The following is a 24,182-nucleotide window of genomic DNA, read 5'->3' as shown; positions in this document are numbered from 1 at the left end:
TCTTTTCTTTCACTGCCCCAACTCCAGTGCCACTTCCGACCCTGAGCTGCACCCGCCCCACACCTCAGTCCTACAGACTTTGAGCCTCATATCGTGAGGGAGGGCTCACTTTTGTCTTTCTCTTTCTGACAATATTTTGACGTTACCAGGACAAAGACCATACCTTGGGCTTCGCTGTCACCCTTACTACGCAGCATACAGTAGGCACTTGACTACCTGAACTTTTGAGTTAATACTCCAGTAATGGTTCCTTGTGGCTTGCAGGCGGAAGAGTAACTCCTCAGCTTGGCATTCAAGGCTCCCTTTGAAATACCGACCCCAACATACATTTCCTACCACATCCTCCAACAGTCCTCCCACCCATCACATTGGCCTACACACAGCTACGTACTGGCACCTTTGTGCTTCTGCTAGTGCTGTTCCCCCTGCTGAACGCCATCCCCGCCCTCCAGCCTCCACCTCCTGCTTCACATGGACAAATCCTCATTTTTCAGAGTCCAGCTCAAATAATACCACCTCTATGAAATCAGCCTTGACTACCCTCGCCCCAGCCCAGGCAGTGGTTTTTCTCCCACTCTTCTGTTCATCCTGCAAAAACAGTAATGACCACACATTGTCATGTGTGTGCCTGCCTCCCACTACATAGACTGTGAGGTCTTCAAGGTCATGATTCATGTCTTAGATAGTCTTGTCTCCAACAGAGGGCCCGACCCACAGAAGGCACCAATAAATACTTGGATGAATTTCGTTCCTCTAGCCGAGCACACAGCATATGAGCCACGGTCAAAACACATCTCCTTTCCCGACCAGCTTCTCAGGGAGGGAGAGGTTCCTGACGTATGCTGGGGGTGCTCTGCTACTCCTCCCTTAGACTAAGCCCGACTGCAACCCAGGTGGTGGATAAGCCACTTACCGGCTTGAAAATGGCCTCATAGGACTCGTCATCGATCCCATCTCGGAGCGGGTAGTTAACAGCATAATACTTGCCTTTGCCAGCCCCAATATCCTAATCAAGAGGGACATTAAAGTAAAACTGAAAGATGAAGCTAGGAAGAAGTTCAAGGATGGGGGCTGGAAGGCTAAGGACAGGCAGTGGTTCTAAGAGTGAAAAGTGGGGCCCGTGAGCTGAGCCGGGGACAGAACAGGGGCCTCTTGGTTAATACCATCCCTCTCACGGGGAAGTCTAGCTCATACCTCTGGGCACACCACTGAGCTCGTGCCCAGCCTGAGAACTATTCATGGAGCCAGAGATGGACTATCCTTCCCCACAGCACAAGAACTCCACCTTTGGACTGGGTCAGAGCTGCTGGTGGCTGGGTCACAGAAATCATACCCACCCTGGGACAACCTTTTCTTCCCCAGAGAAGGTGGAAGAGTTCTTTAAAATTGGAAATACCCACGTATTCAAATGCTTGCCACAGCAAACAAATGAATTACTGCCACTTTTTCACCAGAGGGCTACCGCATGCCATAGGGCTGGTTTCATCTTCATGTTAATAGAAGCAGATGTGGGGCGCCTGGGTGGCTCAGTGGGTTAAAGCCTCTGCCTTCGGCTCAGGTCATGATCCCAGGGTCCTGGGATCGAGCCCCGCATCGGGCTCTCTGCTCGGCGGGAAGCCTGCTTCCCTCTCTCTCTCTGCCTGCCTCTCTGCCTACTGTGATCTCTCTCTGTCAAATAAATAAATAAAATCTTTAAAAAAAAAATTAAAAAAAATAAAAATTAAAAAAAAAAATAGAAGCAGATGTAACAGTTCAGTGAGTTTGCTTCTGAGGACTCTTATCCTGAGGTCTACTGATGGGTTTCATTAAGGGGAGGTGTCTAATTAACTATTCAGTATCAGATACAAAACATTTCCTACACTTTCCTAGGGACAGAGTCCATAGCTTTCAGTCAGGTGATCAAAGGGAAAGGTTAAGAACCCTTGAGATGGTCCATTAGGGTCCCAATTCCTAGCCCCCAGAAGAAAACCTGATGTTTTGGGTTTTTTTTGAACCTGATGTTTCTAGCCTAAAATTCAAGTCATATGGACATCTGAGTAGTGTAATGTAACTTAGTAATGGCCTGGAGGGACCTGTCATGTGACCCCTATCCCTCCAACCCTTTGGGCCCCATCGTTCCCTTCCTCCAGAATAAGGGAGGGAAGGAGACTCAAGCAGGTACCCTACGCTGGGGTATGGCATTCTGAATGGCAGAAGAGGCAGGAAGTGGTTTCTGGTGACATGAGATAGGAGAGTTAGAGCTGGCAGCTGAGGGTGAGCTAGTAGGCCCCTGAAGGGAGTTCTCACCCGTAGGTCCCCAGTTCCTGGGAAGTACTCTCCGTATTTATGAAAGGACACAGTCATGACCCGGTCTGTGGTATAGAAGGCCTCTTCCACGCCATCGCCGTGGTGAATATCAATGTCAATATACAGCACCCTCTGGTGATACCTAGGATCAGAAGGGGGTCAGGGGTCTGGGGGCTCTCTGGGAATGGGACGCGCCAAGGGCGCCAGGTCCCAGCTTACCGGGCTGGCTGCCTCCCTCAGGTATCTCTAAGCACCAGAGACGCGGAAACTGGCTGAAGGAAGGTGGAAGAGCGGCAGGGTGTCTCCAGAGGCCTGACCAAGCCGACCAAGTCCGATCTTCCTACTCTACAGCAAGGGTCAACTCCAGCCACACAGGGACACTCTGGAGGCAGGATCTGAGCAGCGCCTGCCCCTGATCTTGCCGTGGGCTCAGATCAAACCAGGACCCCGTCAAGGAGAGGATGGCCAGAGACACTCACTGAACACATCCTAGCCAGCACACTGCTAGGAAAAGCAAACTAGGGAGGCAAGCCCGGGGGAGAGGGAAGTGGGAACCTGGCCTAAGGAGCTCCTGCAAGAGACAAGGCCAGGCAGGCGTACTTCAGCAGTTCCAGGATGGCCAAGACGATATCATTGACGTAACAGAAGCCAGATGCCTCAGACTTCTTTGCATGGTGCAGGCCCCCGGCCCAATTCACAGCGATGTCCGTCTGTTGCTTATTAAGTTTCACAGCACTCGCTGGGTGTGGGAGAGTGAACGTAAGACTGTTAGCAAGCCGTTCTCCCCCTTTCCCCAAGAAGCCCAGGAAACCCGGTAAGAGGTGGGACCTATTCGACAATGGGACTGTATGATCCAAGGGCCAGTCCTCTCCCTCCCTCCCTCCCTCTTCCAGCGGGGAGTAGATATGACGCTGGCTACTCTCAACAACTTTTTCCCAAACAGAGGGTGGTAACCCATCAGTAAGCCTTAGAGCTGGTTTAGTGGGTCATGACTAGTGTGTGTGTATTAAACAAAACAAACTAAGATAAAGTAACAGTAAAGGTAACTGCTCTCCTGTAAAGCTGGCTTCAGAGCAAGAACGTGTGTGCGCAACCTTGACTGCAAATGTAAATGTATTTCTTACTGGGGTTCACGGTCAAAAAACGGTGAAGATATTAGAGGTATTAGGAGCTCAAAGTACAAACAGGCCCAGAAGTGAGGGAAATACACACTTGTGTATTCAGGTGCATGTACGGCAGTGTAACCACAACAGCAATAAAAACACGAACGAGCCAAGTGATCCAATAAAAGGGGACTGATTATATATCAACCAAAGTTGGCCCATAATGTGGAATAATCACACAGCCACTAGGCATTATGCTATAGAGTACGTGAGCTAAAGAACTTTTAAAGATTTACTCAGTTAAAGATGCGGACACAAAACTATATGCATGTGATGCATTTTTGTAAAATACAGATGTACATGTTATATCCAGATATATACGTACAGAATAAAGAATGGATATACAAACACCAAAATGGTAATAACGATTATTCACAGACAGCATGATCGTAGGCAATTTTTTCCTGAGATGATCTGAGATGATATTGGGAGCCGAGTGAAAGGGGAGAGGACAGAAAACAATGATCATAGGAAAATAAATATTTGTTAAGAAAGGGTTTAGAGTAATCATAGAGGTAATCTAGGAGTTAATAATGGAAGTGGGAGATATGTGGGGAGTATTTCTGACCTCTAAAGGTGATTACTATGGTCTTTTGTAAGACACAGATGATGACACTTCCCATTTTTATAGCACTTTGCAGTTTGCAAACTGCTTCTATGTACAGCATCTCCACAACTCCACGGGGTCTGCAGGGAATTCCAGTGTGTAAGATCTCTTGGTAGGAAAGAACAGTCAAGGACACCCAACAGTACCCTGTCAGAGACTGAACCTGGGCTGGAACTAAACCAGAGGGTATTTTAAAGACCTAAGGTAAAAACTCATAGGACCATTTTACAGGGTCACCGATCAGCCCTACTGGGACAGCGGCCCAAAAGGCAGACCTCACTAGTACAACCCAGCACAGGCCACGAGGAGGGAATTATATTCCTTACCCACAGAGCCACCAGTAGATAACTGACAGAACTCAAACAGGCCATCAAATACCGGACAGTCCTCACCGACGTTGACTTAAAAGACATAAGACAAAGGTTAGTTTCCAAAATTCCTTTGTTTTTTGTTTACATATTTATGAAGCCTATGGGGGCGGGGTGGGGGAGGGAATATAGAATTTGGGTTCAGGAGGCTTGGGTTCTAGTCCAGGCTCTATCTCTTACTGGTTTTGTGATTGGGTCAAATCATTTAACTTCCCAGAGCTTTGGCTCATTATCTTTAACTAGCAATCATGATACCTGCCTCACCTAACCACTGAGAAGATGAACAGAAATCTTTATGGGGAAGAGCATAGCCAGTGAGTACTTAGAAAATGTTGGCTCTTTCCTTGAGGGAGAAAAGCGGAGCTGCTTATTCCTGGGTTTGTTCCAGATCTCTCTCCAGCTGACCAACAAAGCAGGGAAGAAATGAGACCTGTGTAACCATCATCCACTGAATGCTTAACAGTGTGAATGCCAGGTGCTGTGCTAAAGGCATTTTAAATTCCTTATGCCCTTCATCCTCCCGTAACCTTCTCCTTCTGACCTTCTGAGCCAAGATTTGGTCTTACTTTACAAATGGGGAAACCTGCTCAGAGAGGTCAACGGCTAGTGAACAGCAGAGGCGATATTTAAGCATTGGTCCGCTTGCCCTAAAAGCCCATGAAAACGCACTCTGGCTTTCTTCCCAATAATCTCATGTACAGTCTCATTTGGTCCTCGTCACAACCCCGTGAGCTGGGCAGGACACATCCACCCCACCGTCCACAGGGACAAACAGATCCCAAGCATTAAGTGACCTGCCCACGGTCCTATAAGCAGCCAGTGGCAGAGACAGAATCAGGGTCCAGGTGTCTCAACTCCCACAGTTCAGTGCTCTCTCTACTACACCTCTGAGTGACAACCGGAGTCAAGTCATTTCAGACCCAAAGGGGCAAAAGCACAAACTACTGCGTAATGAGGAAATACATGCAAACTGTGATGCAAATGAACTGAGAGACAGGAAGGGAAGCGCATCTGAGGGCCATGGAGTCACAGGGTGAGAGAGGAACCTTAGGGCTCCAAGTCTCCTCTCCCAGAAAAGGCAACTGCTAGGGGCGCCTGGATGGCTCAGTCAGTGCGGCATCCTACTCTTGGTTTCGGCTCAGGGTTGGCTCAGGGTTGTGAGATCAGGCTCCATGCGCAGCAGGAGGGGTTGTTTGAGATTTTCCCCCTCTCCCTCCCCCCTACCCCTCCCCTCCTCAGACTCAGGCTCTTTCTCTCTCTCAAAGAAGTAAAATCAAAAAAAAAAAAAATGATACAAATCGAGCCCCAACTCTACTGAGACATGAACGATACACAGGAAATTAGAGGCAGGGTAGGCTATTCCTTGCCCCAACCTTCCTACTGCACCTGCTGCTATCAGCCGGGGTTCCCCAAGTCAAGCAGGGAGGATCCCTGGGAGGAGGAGGGTAGCAGAGCCCGGCTCGGACTGTGGTAACCTTCGGAGAGACAGCTGAAGCTCAAAGTGTGCAATAACTACAAGTGTTACTAACTCTGGCACTGCCCTGAACTTGGAGGGTGCCCCGCCAAGACAAGTGCTTTGAGGAAGGATGGCCCACACAAGGGGGTGAGCAACAGTACCTGGCTCTCACCCCACTGCCCGGGTAAACACTGGGAGGCTGTGTCAATAAGAACTTTGGTCCCTGGAGCCAGGCTCTTTATCCAATGGCAACCAAATGCCCCTTCCAGCTGCTTCCTGCCTCACTGGGTTTGGTCTGCCTAGACCCCCATTTGGGATGTGGAGCCACCATGGGAAGAAATGGTTGTTTTATCTGTTTTTTGTTGTTGTTGTTGTTCTTGTTGTTATTATTATTTTTAAGTAAGTTTTTTTTTTTTAAGATTTTTTTTTTAATTTATTCATTTGACAGAGATCACAAATAGGCAGAGAGGCAGGCAGAGAGAGGGAGAGAGAGGAGGAAGCAGGCTCCCCGCTGAGCAGAGAGCCCAACATGGACCTCGATCCCAGGACCCTGGGACCATGACCTGAGCTGAAGGCAGAGGCCTAACCCACTGAGCCACCCAGGTGCCCCTTAAGTAAGTTTTATATCCAACGTGAGGCTGGAACTCATGACCCCAAGACAGAGTCATGTGCTCTACTGACTGAGCCTGCTGGGTGCCATAAGAAATGGTTGTTTTGGATAGGAGAAAAAAGTATTTTCCTTCAGGCCCTAAACCAACATGTGGCTCAAATGGCCAGCCCATCATGCTCAGTTCAACAAGCTGTGTGACTGGAGATGGAGAGGGGGCAAAGGGGAGGCAGCCCCTCACTTGGGCTAATGCATGAAATGAGGGAGGACTTTTCTATGGGTTTCCCTCTTCCCACTATAAATACGTTTCTTACTCTTAGGCTGACGTTAGGCTGAAGGGAGCAACACTGAATGAGAGAAGGGAGAGTGGAGGGAGATGGAGAAGGCAGTAAAAAGCGCACTGCACGAAGAGATGCATGGATTAACAGGGACTCAGGAGAGGCCTTACCCCACTGTGGTGCTATGAGGGGGTCGGTGGTAGGACAGAAAGGGTGTATGATCAAGGGGAGGCATCCTGGGGTTTCAACTATATTGGTAATGTTTTCTTTCTTAGAACGAAAGGCCAGTAGTGGGGTACTTGAATTTTCATTCTATTACTTTTTATACTTTTGTGTGTGTGTCTGAAATATTTTGCACACTATTTATTTAAAAATACTCCAGAATTAGGAAACGAGTTCCATTCTCCATCCTACCACTACTTTGCTGGGTGACCCTGGGAAAGTCATTTCGCCCCAGTTTATATATCTAAAAAATGGACGATTATGCCTCCAAATTTTGCCACCACAATTCCCCTTTATCATTTGTCCACCACATTTCATATTCTGATAAACTACCAGGAAAAAAAAAATTGCATTTTTTTTTTGACGTCTGAACCAATTTTATTTATTTACTATTATTTTTAAGAAGGCCTGAGCCCTGGGATGCCTGGGTGGCTCAGTCGGTTAAGCATCTGCTTTCAGCTCAGGTCACGGTCCCGGGGTCCTGGGATCAAGGACCCATTGGGCTCTTTGCAAGCAGCCTGCTGCTCCCCCTGCTTGTGTGCTCTCTCTCTGACAAATGAATATATAAAATCTTGAAGAAAAAAAAAAAAGAAGAAGAAGAAGAAGGCCTGAGCCCAATAGGCCACGAGCACCCCAGGAGGCAAAGGCTAGCTGACAGGGGACCGAATGCAAATGTGCAGATCACACCAGGCTGTCAGGGAGCCTACTGTACATAATGGTCCCATTTTAACTAATTATTGGCTCAGACCTTCTGATCAAGGTTCTCGAAATCTCAAAATGACCACAAACATTTATTACATTCTAGCTAAGAGCAAGGAAGCCTAACTTACTTAGTTTATTACATGTATAACTTCCTAGATTAGGTGTTAGCTCTCACATCCCTGTTACTGTCTCTGTAGGTACCCCTGGTTATACAGTGCTTCACAAAGTGACACCTTTCTATAACTCTATGAATCAAGTCAGGGAGGCGCCTAAAGTCCTTAGAGAGCCTCACCCTTCCATCTTCAATGAGAGAAAATCCCAGACCTAATTTTTTTTTTTTTTAAAGATCTTATTTATTTATTTGACAGAGAGGGAGAGAGAGATCACACATAGGCAGAGAGGCAAAGAGAGAGGGAAGCAGGTTCCCCACAGAGCAGAGATCCTGATGCAGGGCTCGATCAGGACCCTGAGATCATGATCTGAGCTGAAGGCAGAGGCTTAACCCACTGAACCACCCAGGCGCCCTGCAAACCTAATTTTTATTTTTATTTTTATTTTTTTTAAGATTTTAGTTATTTATTTGACAGAGAGAGATCTCAAGTAGGCAGAGAGGCAGGCAGAGAGAGAGAGGGGGAAGCAGGCTTTCCTCTAAGCAGAGAGCCCGATGTGGGGCTTGATCCCAGGACCCTGAGATCATGACCTGAGCCAAAGGCAGAGGCTTTAACCCACTGAGCCACCCAGACGCCCCCAAACCTTATTTTTAAATGCACAATCTTAGAACGCTAATTTCAGGAAAACTGGAACAAACTGGGAGCCAGAACCAAACCTGGGCATTCCTCAGAGCCTAATATTTTATGTCTGCCTTGACAGATTTGAAAATAATGAAAGCTGGGACACCTGGGTGGCTCACTTGGTTAAGTGTCTGCCCTTGGCTTAGATCCTGATCCCAGGGTCCTGGGATCTAGTCCCACACTGGGCTCCTTGCTCAGCAGGGACCCTGCTTCTCCCTCTGCCTACCACTTCCCCTGCTTATGCTCTCTTTCTCTCATTCTCTGACAAATAAATAAAATCTTTAAAAAAAATGAAAGTAATATGTCATCATAGCAAAAATTACTATTCATTGACAGTCATGCTATCTCACTTATCCTCACCAACTTCCACTATGAAATAGGCACTATTATCTTTCTTTCTTTCTTTTCTTTTAAGACTTATTTATTTGGGAGAGAGAAAGAGCATGCATGAGGAAGGCGGCAGAAGGAGAGGAAGAAAGACAAGCAGACTCCCCGCTGGTCAGGGAGCCTCACGGGGAGCTCGATCCCAGGATCCTGGGATCATGATCTGAGCTGAAGGCAGACGCTTAACTAACAGAGCTACCCAGGCTCCCCGTCTTCCTTTTAAAGAAAAGAAAACAGGGTTCCCTGGGTGGTGCAGTCAGTTAAGCACCTGACTCTTGATTTTGGGTCAGGTCACGATCTCAGGATCATGAAATCAAGCCCTGCATCCGACTCTGAGCTCCGGGATCCGTACTTAGTAGCAGAGTCTGCTTGAGATTCTCTCTCCCTCTTCCTCTGCCCCTCCCCCATGCACAAGCACTCTCTCTCTCTCTAAAATAAATAAATAAATCTTTAAAGCTAAATAAATAAGAAGAGAAGATGAGGCTCAGAGAGGCTAGGGACTTGCTTAAGAACACACAGCAGCAGAGTGGCAGAATGAATGGATTCAAACCAAGACATCAAAACTCATTTTCTTGCTTCAACACCAAGTTGCTTCTCCAATGAGAATCCTCTCTGCTGACAGTGGAGCCTGATCACAGGCCTAAAAAGGTTATGAGAAGCACTAAAGCCATCTAGAGCAAAGGAAGGAATTTGTCTCATCTTGGAAGCAAATAAGATCTTGTCAATTTCGAAGAGCAAACACTATACTTGGAGGAGGCAGCAGCTCCTGGAGTTGTAAGTGGTAAAGAAGCTTGATGCTTTAAAAAAAGGTCTCTGTGGTTCTGTAACCATTACAACTACACGATTATTATAACAAATAAACTTTCTGCCTTGGGAATCAGACTACCTTGTGGCCAGTACAACAAGTGCCACAGATTTGCTGATATTTCAAAATAAGCTGTAATGAGCTAATCAAAACAACTTCTGGACAATGTTGTTTCATTGTTTCATTTTATGAGATAGTAGGTGCTGAGAGAGAATTTCTAAAAGAACACAAGGGAGAAGTCAGGTATGAGAGTTTTCTCCCAAATTTCGACACATTTTCTCCCACAGCTGAAATAGTCCCCATGATTCCTACAAACTGAGTGTAGCTCCTGAAATGCCACCTGCTCTGTGTTTGAGTCTCAGGACACAGGAGGAGAATCACCTCAACTCAAAGATCACGTCATCTAGAGTCTGTTCTAAGTAGCTACTCGATTCTCAATTACTGCTCACAAAGTGAGAGCAGTTATACTTGTACGGGATGACACCCAGTCTATTGTGCAAAAGAAAACTCTAAGGGGAAGTGACTCGCCCAGTCAGTGAGGAGTCAGAGCTGCGGCTTGTATCTCCTGTGTCCCTCTCCCAGGTCAGTGCTCTTTCCATCGTAACATTTACAGTTTCCTCAGCACAGTGTTGTGAACCGAACTAGACAAAGATCAAACTTTATTCTTTATATTCAAGATAAGAGGAAAACTGGGGGCGCCTGGGTGGCTCAGTGGGTTAAAGCCTCTGCCTTTGGCTCAGGTCATGATCTCAGGGTCCTGGGATCGAGTCCAGCATCAGACTCTCTGCTCAGCAGGGAGCCTGCTTCCCCACCCCACCCCACCCTCCGCCTGCCTCTCTGCCTACTTGTGATCTCTCTCTCTCTCTGTGTCAAAAAAATAAATAAAATCTTTAAAAAAAAAAAAAAAAGATACAAGGAAAACTAGACTTGAGAAAAAAAAGCAGCACTCAGCCTCCTTGAGGCAGGGGAAATCAGGTGTCGGCTGAATGGGAGCTACGAGGGAAGGCAGGGCTGCGGACCTCTGTGATTCCAAGGCAGACCCAAGTGGGGCTTCTCAAGGAAGGAGGAACAGAAGGGACTTACATCTCTGCATCTGCTTGCTGTACTCGGACATGTTATCTGGGCGGATGGAGCGCAAGAATTTAATGTAGTCGTCACTGTGGTACTTGGTCATCTCCTCAGCATTGGCTTTGTGAGGGCGCTAGAGGGCAGAGGGGAGAAAGGACACGTTATTCTGACCACGGCCAGTCTTCACTCAATCTACTCTAACACCTGCATCTGCCCAGCACTGAGCTGGATGCTGTAAAGGTTAACAAGCAATGACTGATTAGATTAAGGCTTCCCTGTCACTCTGGCTCTGTTGCTTAGGCAAGTCTCTAGTGAGCCTCAATTTTCTCAGTTACTAAATAGGGACAACTTCTACCTCACATGGATCGTGAGAATTGGATGAGATGTTAAATCTCTTTGTAAACTGTGAGGCGCTTTATAAATTCTTATTTCTTTTTAGTATTAACTATAACAATATATAGTTATGGGCCAAATGGCTCCAAGAGGTTGAAAAAAAGGGGTGACTAGTAATAACTGAAATAGAAGTCTTATAAATCATCATCACACCAACAATTCTGATCATACCCTCCCCACTGAAGCTTCCTTGACATGGTAATTTCCGGGTTATCCTAATATTCTGATTCATCTTTCCCTCTTTTTTTTTTTTTAATTTATTTATTTGGCAGACAGAGATCACAAGTAGGCAGAGAGGCAGGCAGAGAGAGGAAGGGAAGCAGGCTCCCTGCTGAGCAGAGAGCCCGATGCGGGGCTCAATCCCAGGACCCTGGGATCATGACCTGAGCCGAAAGCAGAGGCTTTAACCCACTGAGCCACCCAGGCACCCCATCTTTCCCTCTTTTGAAAAAGTCTCTTCTCGGGATGCCTGGGTGGCTCAGTAAGTTAAGTGTCTGCCTTTGGCTCAGGTCATGACCCAGGATTCAGGGATCAGGCTCCTGGCTCAGCAGGGAGCCTACTTCTCCCTCTGCCTGCCGCTCCCCCTGCTAGTGTGATCTCTCTGACAAGTAAATAAATAAAATCCTAAAAAAAAGAAAAATTGTCTTCTCCGGACACCTGGGTTGCTCAGTCCGTTAGGCATCTACATTCAGCTCAGGTCATGATTTCAGGATCCTAGGATCCGGCCCAGTGTCAGGAGTCTGTTTCTCTGTCTCCCTCTGCGCATCCCCCTTCTCACACTCACTCTTTCTCTCTCTGCCTTAAATAATTACATAAATTAAAAAAATCTTATTTAAAAAAAATTTAAAATTTCTCTTCTCTTCCTCTCATCCCTTAAAAGTAGGTTTTCTTCTAAGATGACCCTCTGCTTTTCTAACTACCAATACCTTTCTTTTCAATCCACACTTAACATTGTTTACCCTGAGACAGGCACTGTATGTCGTTTTGTGATCCTTACAACAACCTCTTAAACTCTGTATGATTAGTACCCTCCCTTTGCCCATAGGGAGGTGAAGTAATTTGCCCACGGTTCCGCAGCTGGTAAATTGGACTAGGGACCCCGAGGCGCGGCTGCAGGCACTAGCTGGCTCTTGCTTTAGCCTCACTTAATATAAAGAGGAATGTAAGACTACAAAATGAAGATTTTTTTTTTAAAGATTTTATTTATTTATTTGACAGAGAGACACAGCGAACAGCAAGAGAGGGAACACGAGCAGGGAGAGTGGGAGAGGAAGAAGCAGGCTTCCTGATGAGCAAGGAGCCCAATGTGGGACTTGATCCCAGGACCCCAGGGCCACGACCTGAGCCGAAGGCAGCTGTTCAACAGCTGAGCCACCCAGGTGTCCTGAAGACTGTTTTCTGTAACACACCCATACTGAAAGAAACAAGGCTTGGCTCCAAATACTAAATTGTTTTTACTATATTAAGCCCTTTACCCTCATGGCAATGTTGTGGATGCAGCTCTGACTATCCCTTCTACAAAGATACCTGCCCAGACTCAACTCCATCTTGATTTCTGCTCTGAGCTCCAGATTCACAATTCCAACAGCTTCTCAGCCAGCTCCACCTGTGAATCCTAGAGGCATTTCAAATCCAACTGGATATAACAACTTAGAGAGAACCCAGACGCATTCAAATTTAACTTCACTTCCAGACTTCTCTTTTACTATTTTAGTTAATGACACCAACATCCACTCAGGCTGAGAAACTAAGTGTAATCCTTAACTCCACCCTTTCTTGACTTCCATTTCAACCCACTGCCTATCCCCTTCATTATACCTCCCCCATAATCCTGACCGCATCCTCGCATTATTTCTCCTATGCTCTTCTTTCCCAGGGTTCCCATACTCACCCACATCTACCCAGTTGCTCAAGACAGAAACCACCCTTAACTCCGCACCCCTGATCTACTACCTTCAACAAAGATAAAGCCCATCTCAAAAGCCACCTCTTGGGGCGCCTGGGTGGCTCAGTGGTTAAAGCCTCTGCCTTCGGCTCAGGTCATGATCTCGGGGTCCTGAAATCGAGTCCCGCACCGGGCTCTCTGCTCAGCAGGGAGCCTGCCTCCTCCTCCTGTCTCTCTCTGCCTGCCTCTCTGCCTACTTGTGATCTGTCAAATTTAAAAAAAAAAAAAAGCCACCTCTTTCACGAAGTAAAAGCAAATCTTGCTCTAAGAACCTAACTTCATCCCAGACCACAGAGTTTCAAGAAATATGGCCTCACAGTCAAAAATCACAGAACATGCAAGGGTGCCTGTGTGGCTCAGTTAATTAAGCATCTGTCTTCAGCTTGGGTAATGATCTCAGGGTGTTGGGATGGAGCCCCACAGCTCAGCAGGGAGTCTTCTTGTTCCTCTCTACCTTTCCTGCTGCCCCTCTCCCCTGCTTGTGTTCTCTCTCTCTTCCCCCTCCTCTCAAATAAATAAAATCTTAAAAAAAAAAAATCACAAAACATCCAAGCTCACAGAAACAACAAAGAGCAAGGCCGCCTGGGTGGCTCAGTGTGTTAAAGCCTCTGCCTTCGGCTCAGGCCATGATCTCAGGGTCCTGGGATGGAGCCCTGCAATGGACTCTCTGCTCAGCAGGGAGCCTGCTTCCTCTTCTCTCTCTTTGCCTGCCTCTCTGCCTACTTGTGATTTCTGTCTGTCAAATAAATAAATAAAATCTTAAGAAAAAATAGCAGAAAGAGATTTATAAAGAGCTTGGACATATGTTTAAATTTTTTAAAAAACTGCATTACATTTCTATATCCCAGTAAATAATCTAAATATGAAAAATTTTAAAGATAAAGTTCATGAGAGCATTAAAAAGAAATACTTGGGGGAAAAAATCAAATGAATGATGTGCATGACCTTTACGGAGAAATTTATAAAACTTTAGACTGATAGCCAAAATCTCAACAACCCATCAACAGCTGAATGGATAAATTATGGTACATTCTACAGTAAAATACTACACAGCAATTAAAATGAACAAACTACAAGAAATAGACATTGTGTAATTCCACTTATATCAAGTTTGGCAAAATTGAACTATACTGTATTAGGGATGCATATTTAGGTAATTAAATTATGAAGAAGAATGAGGAGCAATTAATAGAAAAGTCAGGATTCTGGTTACCTCTGCAGCAAGAGAAGCAGCTGTGATCAGGGCAGGGATAAGCAGGGTTCTACTTCTTGAACTAGCTGGTGTTTACATCCGTGTTTACTGTATACCGAACTGTTAAATTGCACATATGTTTTATACATTTTTCTGTGCCCATATTATATTTACAACAAAGAAGCTAAAAGAAGCCTTTATAGAAGACATTTAAAAAGACTTAACTAGGGGTGTGTGGGTGTATCTGTTGGTTGATCCCGCGGTCCTGGGGTCGAGCCCTGTATCAGGCTCCCTGTTCAGTGGGGAATCTGCTTCTCCCTCAGCCTCTGTCTTTCCCCCTGCTCATGCCTGCTCTTTGTCTCCCTCTCAAATGAATAAATGAAATCTTTAGAAAGATAAAAAATAAAATAAAAAGACTTAATTAAAAAAATAAATAAGAAGTAAAATAAAAACTCCTAAATAAATGCGAGATATGCCATGTTCATGGACTCAAAGACTAAATAGTCTCAAAAAATCGGTTCTCCCTAAAATGCTATAAAAATTCAATAAAGGGCGCCTGGGTGGCTCAGGTGGTTGAGCAACTGCCTTCGGCTCAAGTCATAATCCCAGACTTCCAGGATCGAGTCCCGCATCGGGCTTTCAGCTTCTTGGGGAGTCTGTTTCTCCCTCTGACCTTCTCCTCTCTCATGCTCTCTCTCACTCATTCTCTCTCAAATAAATAAATAAAATCTTAAAAAAAAAAATTCAATAAAATTACAACCAAAATCCCAGCAGATTTGTTTGTAGTACTTGATGAGTGAATTCTAAAATTTATAGAGAAGTACAAAGGGCAAATAGCAAGTCACTTTCTTTTTTTAAGAACAAAGTGGGAGGGGCAACTGGGTGGCTCAGTAGTTAAGCATCTGCTTTCAGCTGGGGTCCTGGGTTCGAGCCCCGTATCAGGCTCCCTGATCACTGGGAAGCCTGCTTCTCCCTTTCCCGCCACCCCTGCTTGTGTTCCTCCTTGTATTCTCTGTTAAATACATAAATAAATAAATTTTAAAAATCTTAAAAAAAAAAAAAAAAAAAGAACAAAGTGGGAGGACTTGTGCTAGTAGATACCAAGACCTACTGAGGAGTCATTATTATTAAGCCACTGGGTATTGGCATACGGGTCAATAAGCAGATCAAGTCACCAGAACACAGAACCCAGAAACAAACCCATCCACAGTGTCTGTCACAAAGTAGGAGCTTCAAGTATTTGTGGAATAAACAAATATGGACATCTCATATATAAAAGAGCTGGCACTTAGGTCAGTGGGGGAAACAACAGACTTAGTAAATCAGCTCCAATATGGGGGAAAAATTTCAGTGGATTCCTACCTCAAACCATATTAACAAATCAATTATAGATACAGTAAATACATATATGTGAAGGCAAACCTATAAAGCTTTTATCTTTTTTAATTAAATTTTATTTTTTAAAGTAAGTTCTATGCCCATTATGGGGCTTGAACTTACAACCCCAAGAGTTGCATGCTCTTTGGACTAAGCTAGCCAGGTGCCCCAAGAGAAAGATTTCTTAAGACACAAAAGCCATTATAAAGGAAACAATTAATAAATATGACTATATTAAAATCAAGAATTTCTGATCATTAAAGATATATTAGAGTAAAAAGACAAAACCAGAACAGAAGATATTTAGAGCAGGGTGCCTGGGTGGCACAGCTGGTTAGCGTCTGACTCTTGGTTTTGGCTCAGGTGGTGAGTGATCTTGGGGTCATGGGATCCAAACACATTGGGCTCCATACTCAGCGCAGATTCTGCTTAAAGATTCTCTCTCTCTCTCTCCCTCTGTTCCTCTTTGTCATGTACCTCTCTCTAAAATATATTACAACCCCAAGACCAAGACCCACGTGCTATACTGACAGAGCCAGCCAGGTGCCCCCCTATAAAGCTTTTAACAGATAAACTGCTGAAAAGTACTTTCTTTTCTTTTCTTTTCTTTTCTTAAGTAATCTCCACATCCAAGGTGGAGCTCAAACACAATCTGGAGATCAAGAGTTGCCTCTGCCTCTCCATCTGCCTCATGTGCTTTCTCTCCCTCTCTCATTCTCTCAAATAAATATATAAATAAAATCTTTAAATAAAAAATGAGATACAAATTAGGATCATGGGAGAAGGGATAAATTGAAGTATAATGACAATAAAATATTATTCAACAGAGAAAAATGGAAGAATGATAGTTATATGAAGCAAGGTAGATGGAATTTACTAACATAGTAATTGAATGATAAAAGCCAAGTCATAGGGGGTACCTGGCTGGCTCAGCTCAAAAAGCACACAACTTTTTTTTTTTTTTTAAAGATTTATTTATTTATTTGAGAGAGAGAAAGAGAGAATGAGAGAGAGAGAGCATGAGAGAAGAGAGGTCAGCAGGAGAAGCAGACTCCCTGCCCAGCAGGGAGCCTGATGTGGGACTTGATCTAGGGACTCCAGGATCATGACCTGAGCCAAAGGCAGTCACTTAACCAACTGGGCCACCCAGGCGCCCCACACAACCTTTTTAAAAAAAAGATTTTATTGGGGTTGCCTGGGTGGCTCAGTGAGTTAAGCCTCTATCTTCTGCTCAGATCATGGTCTCAGGGTCCTGGGATCGAGCCCCACATTGGGCTCCCTGCTCAGAGGGGAGCCTGCTTCCCCCTCTCTCTCTGCCTGCCTCTCTGCCTGCTTGTGATCTCTGTCAAATAAATAAATAAAATCTTAAAAAAAAAAAAAAAAGATGGGGCACCTGGGTGGCTCAGTGGGTTAAAGCCTCTGCCTTCAGCTCAGGCCATGATCCCAGGGTCCTGGGATCGAGCCCTGCATCAGGCTCTCTGCTCAGCAGGGAGCCTGCTTCCTCCTCTCTCTCTCTGCCTGCTTCTCTGCTTACTTGTGATCTCTGTCTGTCAAATAAATAAATAAAATCTTAAAAAAAACCACAAAAAACTATTTCATTGGGCCCCTGGATGGCTCAGTCAGTGTCTGCTTTCAGCTCAGGTCATGATCCCTGGGGGGTCCTGGGGGCTGCTCTGCAGGGACTCTGCTTCTCCCTCTGCCCCTCCTCCTATTCATTCTCTCAATCTTTTTCTCTCTCTCAAGTAATAAATAAATGGAATCTTAAAAAAAAAGATTTCATTTATTTATTTATTTGCAAGAGAAGGGATGAGCAGCCAGGGGTGGAGGGGGGGTGGGAAGGGGCAAAGGGAAAGGAACAGGAGAAGCAGAATCCCCACTGAGTGCAGAGCCTGATGCAGGGCTTGATCACAGGACCTTGAGTTCATGACCTGAGCTGAAGTCAGACACTTAACTGACTAAGTCACCCAGGTGCCCCAGAAGAGCATGCAACTGTTGATCACAGAGTCATGAGTTCAAGCCCTATGCTGGGTGTGGAGATCATTAAAAATAAATAAACTTAAAAAGGGGGGACACCTGTGTGGTTTTTTTATAAAAAGTTCAAAAAGAAGTAAATAATTACTATATATTGTTTAGCCATATACACACAGGATAAACATTTTTCAGAAAGCAAGAGAATAATAAACACAAAATTTAGAAGAATGACTGGGATGCAGGAATACGGATGTGTATAGCACCATTAAAATATTTACTAAATGAGTAAGAAAATGTAAAATATATATTTTAAAAAGACCAAAAATGGAACTTCTTTTGATGCTTATGAGCCAAGGATAATATTTATTCCAATTCTGCGTATCTAAGGTCCAATTAAAATAAAAACAGGCAATCAAATAGGAAAATGGATAAAAGGCTTGAAAAGGGACTTAATAAAGAAACCTGGGGGCACCTGGATGGCTCAGTGGGTTAAGCCTCTGCCTCCGGCTCAGGTAATGATCTCAGGGTCCTGGGATTGAGCCCTGCATGGGGCTCTCTGCTCAGCGGGGAGCCTGCTTCCTCCCCTCTCTCTCTCTGCCTGCCTCTCTGCCTACTTGTGATCTCTGTCAAATAAATAAATAAAATCTTAAAAAAAAAATAAAGCATTCATACTGGTAAAATTATCTTTAAAAAGCAAAGAAATAAGCCCCAAATACAGGGCAGAGGTTAACTCTGGGGAAGAGAGCACACAGGATCAGGGAAGGGCATATTGGGGCTTTAGCAGTCCTGGCAATGTTTGTTTTCTTAAACTAGGTGGTATTAATTGTATTGTGATTCTTTATACCTTCCACATATTTTATAAAAATTCTTTCATATCAACTCAATATTTTATAAAAACATTTTTTAAAAAAAGCACAAAAGAACAGAAGGCGATGAATAAGAAGCCTGGGAATATACAAAATTAGCATCCAAGGCAAGGAAGAGAGCAGAATTGTTGATTATGTAAATAGGAAGGTTCCTGGATGAAAAATGAGGATATAGATTCTGGGAGAGATTAATTAGATGTGTGGAGGCAGAACTGGGGGAGGGACCACTGCGTGAAAGACTTCAACATGTCTCTTTCAGGTATAGAGATAGAATATAGCAACTTCTTTTTTTAAGATTTTATTTTTAAGTAATCTTTACATCCAACATGGGGCTCAAACTTACAACCCCAAGATCGAGAGACGCATGCTTTACCAACTGAGCCAGCCAGATACCCCAGCATACAGCAACTTCCATAAGAAGTCTATGGAGCTTCTTCTAAGACTGACTCTCAAAAGCCAGCAATTTCAGGACAGATATTAAAATGGATATCTGCGTTTTGGGAAAGGAATACTAGGACCACAGCCCAGAGAAAGGAGAAGACAGAAGGGATGAATGCACAGAAACATCGTTGGGGGAAGAGGATGGAAGATTCATTCTCAATGGAGAAGCAGGGCCAGAGAAGAAAATGGATCACATTAAACAGAACAAATCTCTTAAATCTTAGAGATTTAAGAAAGAGATTATACTAGAATTTTGCTTTAGAAGTTTACAATAATACGTACAGATGAAGAAATTTCTAATAAGGTATTATTGTTTCTATGATAGCCACTGTTAGATGCTTCCCAAAGAGCCATTCTCTCCTTTCTTGGTAACAGATCTCAGTTTGGTTGGGTGTTCGTGGACTCAGCCAAAGGAACCGAATGTGATTAGTCTAAGCCAATGGCTGGTGAATGGTCTAAGGGTGGCAAATGACCCAGTGAGATTTACGGGGAAATCTGCTGGGAAACTTCTGGGAAGGGTTTTTCTCTTTAATAAAAAGGGAGTGCAGGGGCACCTGGGTGGCTCAGTGGGTTGGGCCTCTGCCTTCAGCTCAAGTCATGATCTCGGGGTCCTGGGATCGAGCCCCACATAGGGCTCTCTGCGCAGCGGGGAGCCTGCTCCCCCTCTCCCTCTGCCTGCCTCTCTGCCTACTTGTGATCTCTCTCACTGTCAAATAAATAAATAAAATCTTTTAAAAAAGAAAAAAGAAGGGAATGTGGGATAGGGACAGTGGAGAATGATCTGTTTGCCTCTCGTTCCCTTCCTCTTTGTATTCTGTTGTACAAACACATAATACTTGCAGCTGAGACAGCTATCATGGGATTTCAAGGTAAAAAAACAAAAGGATAAAATCCAATAAGCTGGGGCGCCTGGGTGGCTCAGCTGGTTAAGCATCCAGCTCTTGATTTCGGCTCAGGTCACGATCTCATGGGTCACAAGATCGGCCCTGCATTGGGTTCCACGGTACTCGGGGCGTCTACTTGAGATTCTCTCTCTTCCTCTCCCTTGCCTCTTCCTCCCACCACTTGCTCTCTCTCTAAAATAAATAAAATAAATCTTTAAAAATATCAATAATGGGGCACCTGGGTGGCTCAGTGGGTTAAGCCTCTGCCTTCGGCTCTGGTCATGGTCTCCGGGTCCTGGGATGGAGCTCCACATCAGGCTCTCTGCTCAGCGGGAAGCCTGTTTCCCTCTCTCTCACTCTGCCTGCCTCTCTGCCTACTTGTGAGCTCTGTCTGTCAAATAAATAAATTAACTCTTAAAAAAAAAAAAAATCAATAAGCTAAGATGCCTGAGCTGGCTCCCTTATGACGTCACCAAAAAGTCCGGAAACCATCTACTTCTAGGCTTCTCGTTAAAATATTGCTTGCGGGGGCAACTGGGTGGCTCAAATGATTAAGCATCCAGCTCTTAATCTCAGCTCAGATCTTGATCTCAGGGTTGTGAATTCAGGCCCAGCACTGGGCTCCACACTGGGCATGGAACCTACTAAAAAAAATAATAATAATAAATAAATAAATAAATAAATATATATATATATATATATACAGCTTAAAGGACAAATGACAAATGGACACATAAAGACTCTGGAACCAGAGAGATCTGGGTTGGAGTCTTAGCTCATCTGTTAAAAGCTATGTGACTTTGAACACATTAATTATCCTCTCTGACCTTGTTTTCTCATCTATAAATTAGGGTTGCTATAAGAATTACATGAACTAACAGGTAGCCCTGGCCTACCACCTAAGCAGTCTTCAATAACTGTTAGTTTATCCTTCCTCTCACTTGAAGATAGGATCCATTTTTTAATATCTCAATATCACTCATGGAGGTTAATATAGTCCCTGGGGTATGACAAGTATTCAATAAAAATCTACCGAATGAAAGAAAGAAATAGGGCTTGAGGTGACTTTTGAAGATGAGTAAAATATGATTGGGCAGAGTCAGTGATCCTCTCAGTCAGGACAGGGTGGAAAGAGGCAGAATCCCATCTGGCCGACTCAGAGGATTCTGAGAGTGGAGTGGCAGGAAAGGAGGCAGGCTGGGGCCAGATGAGCGTGGTACAGATGTGGACGAGCCAGCTCTGCAAGGTCTTGGTGCTCGCTCTTCCCCATTTAGGTATCCTCTCTTTATCTAGCTGCTAGTCTGCTCCCTCAAGTCCCTCAAACCCTCCGTCTGCTACCTTTTATGTTTCTTATTCCCAGATGCTTCTCACACCCGAAAAAGCTCTCTGATCCCAATGTCTGTCTGCTCCTCTACCTCCCCTCCTCGCTTCCCCAGCTGCCTCCAGTGGCTCTAAGGACATAACAGAAGACTCATCTCCTTTCAGTCTCTGGAATGGTGAGGAAGGATACTGCTGTTGCTAGGTTACTTAAGCTGCTGGCACAGACTTTAACCACCGACTCTTGGGCTCTAACCATAAGGTAACATGGGCCCCCAGCACTTCTTTATTTTCTCATTTGGATCTTTGCAACAGCCTCCTAACTGGCTTCCCTGCTTCTGAAATGCATGCCGGGGGGCCCCTGATTGGGTCAGTTGGTGGAGCATGCGACTCTTGATCTCGGGCTTGTGAGTTTTAGCCCCACACTGGGTGTACAGATTACTTCTCCCTCTCTCTCTCCCTAACAAATAAATAAAATCTTTTAAATAAATGAATAAATAAATAAAAATAAAATGCATGCCTGTTTTTATCTCTCTTTGATTTAAAATCCATTACCTGATGATGCCTGGCTGGCTCAGGCAGTAGAGCATGCGACTCCTGATCTCGGGGTTGTGAGTTCCAGCCCCACAGTGGGTGTAGATCTTTGGGGCACCAAGGTGGCACAGTATTTTAAGCATCCAACTCTTGGTTTCAGCTAAGGGCATGATCTCAGGTTCTTGAGATCAGGTCCCATATTACATAATAAAGTGGATTTCTAGCTTCTCTCTAAAACCCAGTAGGTGGGGGCACCTGGATGGCTCAGTAAGTTCAATGTATACCTTTGGCTCAGGTCATGATCCAAGGTCCCTGCTCAGTGAGGAGTCTGCTTCTCCCTCTCCCCCTGCTCATGCTCTCTCTCTCTCAAATAAATAAGTGAAATCTCAATTAACTAATTAATTAAATACAAATGGGCAGGTGGGCAAAAATCAGCTGGAACCAAGTTAAGCAGTTAGAGAGTCTATGTTCTCTAGTAATCAGAGTCTTGTCTGGTTCAAAACAGTCCTGATCACTCTTTTTTTTAGGCATTGGAATTTTCTAATCCTAGTCCATTAGAATTGTTTATTACATAGTACAGCATATCTAATCCTTGCTGACCTCTCCAGCTCTAGGTACCCTCACTCGCACTATACACTTTACACTATAGCACTACCTAAACACCAAACTACTTATAATTTCCCCAAATACACCACATTGTTCTCACCTTTTTGCCTTTTTGTCTACACTCTTCCCTTGGTCTAGAAGATCAGTCCCCTCCTAAACTCCAGGCTAAATTCTATTCAATATTTAAAATTCTGCTCATGGGACCCCTGGGTGGCTCAGTGCGTTAAAGCCTCTGCCTTCAGCTCAGGTCATAATCCCAGGGCCTTGGGATCAAGCCCCGCATCGGGCTCTCTGCTCGGCGGGGAGCCTGCTTCCTCCTCTCTCTCTCTGTCTGCCTCTCTGCCTACTCGTGATCTGTCAAATAAATAAATAAAATATTTTTTAAAAAATCTGCTCAGATAGCACCTCCAGGAAACTTTCCAAGGCTCCCTTCCTCCTTCACTTCTCATTTTCTCTGCATCTTGTACATTCTTTAATTGTTGCACTTACAGAATATAATATAATTTATTTGTGTGCCTGTCAGTTTCCAGCACTGGAGTGAAACCTTTAAAAACAGAAATCTCTATCATTTACACTGTCTGCCACATAACAGGCGCACAACACATTTGATGAATGAGTAGTTGAGAAAATGAGATGAATAACATATGACCAGGGCTGATGGGGTTAGGGAGTGGTGGGGCTCCCAGTAACTCACATAGATTTCCATTTTTCGGTAGAGACCATAGTTAAGTAGCAAATTGTGAGTCATACGGATTCGGTGAGGCTTCATTGGATGGCCTTGTCCGTAATAGTAGTTTCCAACATCTCCTGAAGAAGAAAGAGCAGCAGTTTCAGTGACACAATTAAACACACACTCCCAGGAGAATCCAGGAATTTTTATAACCATCTCCTAGTCAAATTCTTTCTCTTTCGTTCTAGTTTCCAAGATTCTCACCCACTTCAAGGAAGAGTAACTCCAAAACAAAAAACACAAAACAAAACAGAAATAAACAGGGGCGCCTGCATGACTCAGATGGTTAACCGTCTGCCTTCGGCTCAGAGTTCTGGGATGGAGCCCCGCGTCAGGGTTCTGGGATGGAGCCCCACGTCAGGGGTTCCGGGATCGAGCCCCACATCAGGCTCCCAGCTCAGTGGGGAGTCTGCTTCTTCCTCTCCCTCTGCCTCTTCCCCGGCTCATGTTCTCTCTCTCTGTACCTGTCTCAAATCAATAAATAAAATCTTTTTTTTTAAAGATTTTATTTATTTATTTGACAGATAGAGATCACAAGTAGGCAGAGAGGCCGGCAGAGAGAGACAGAGAGGAGGAAGCAGGCTCCCTGCTGAGCAGAGAGCCCGATGCGGGGCTCAATCCCAGGACCCCGAGATCATGACCCAAGCCAAAGTCAGAGGCTTTAACCCACTGAGCCACCCAGGTACCCCATGAATAAATAAAATCTTAAAAAAAAAAAAAAGAAACAAAGCAGGGGACCCTGGGGAGGCCAGCACTTAGTACCCATAGGCACTAGATAGTGTGAAGGGTTCATTCCAAAGCTACAGGAGAATAGCAGCAGTGAGGTGACTCACCTCACTGTATCTCCAAAGGAGTCACTCCCACAACAGAAGAATAACCATTACTATTCAAAATCACTATAAGTCAGAGTTCACCTCTTTCACTTTATAACATTTTATGGAGTTAAAGCACATTTACATTCATTTTCTTACTAGATCCTCACAATAACCTGGTAAAACAGGACAGGAGCATTATTCCCATTTTATAGATAAGAAAACTAAACTCTTGGGGTACTGGGTGGTTCAGGTCATGATCCCAGGGTCCTGGGATCCAGCCCTGCATCAAGCACCCTGTTCAGTGGGAAGCCTGCTTCTCTCTCTCCTATTCCCTCTGCTTGTGTTCCCTCTCTCTCTGTCTCAAATAAATAAAT

The 24,182-nt window shown here is 44.7% G+C and overlaps 1 protein-coding gene across 1 annotated transcript in view; it reads right to left on the bottom strand.

The window, feature by feature from the left end:
- The window catches only part of HDAC1 (histone deacetylase 1), a 33,852-nt gene that overhangs the window by 3,345 nt on the left and 6,325 nt on the right, over positions 1-24,182 (bottom strand). Inside the window, exons 2-7 of the mRNA XM_032877078.1 lie at positions 22,958-23,070; positions 10,753-10,870; positions 4,383-4,457; positions 2,887-3,025; positions 2,287-2,428; positions 914-1,006 (exon numbers count right to left, since the gene is read on the bottom strand). Of these exons, the coding sequence (XP_032732969.1) occupies positions 914-1,006; positions 2,287-2,428; positions 2,887-3,025; positions 4,383-4,457; positions 10,753-10,870; positions 22,958-23,070 (680 nt within the window). The remainder of the gene's footprint in view (positions 1-913; positions 1,007-2,286; positions 2,429-2,886; positions 3,026-4,382; positions 4,458-10,752; positions 10,871-22,957; positions 23,071-24,182) is intronic.

Source organism: Lontra canadensis, unplaced genomic scaffold, assembly GCF_010015895.1.
Source record: "Lontra canadensis isolate GAN:19392208 unplaced genomic scaffold, GSC_riverotter_1.0 scaffold60, whole genome shotgun sequence".
Taxonomy (NCBI): domain Eukaryota; kingdom Metazoa; phylum Chordata; class Mammalia; order Carnivora; family Mustelidae; genus Lontra; species Lontra canadensis.
The sequence above is the reverse complement of the archived record's forward strand: the minus strand, read 5'-3'. Positions and strand labels throughout refer to the sequence as shown.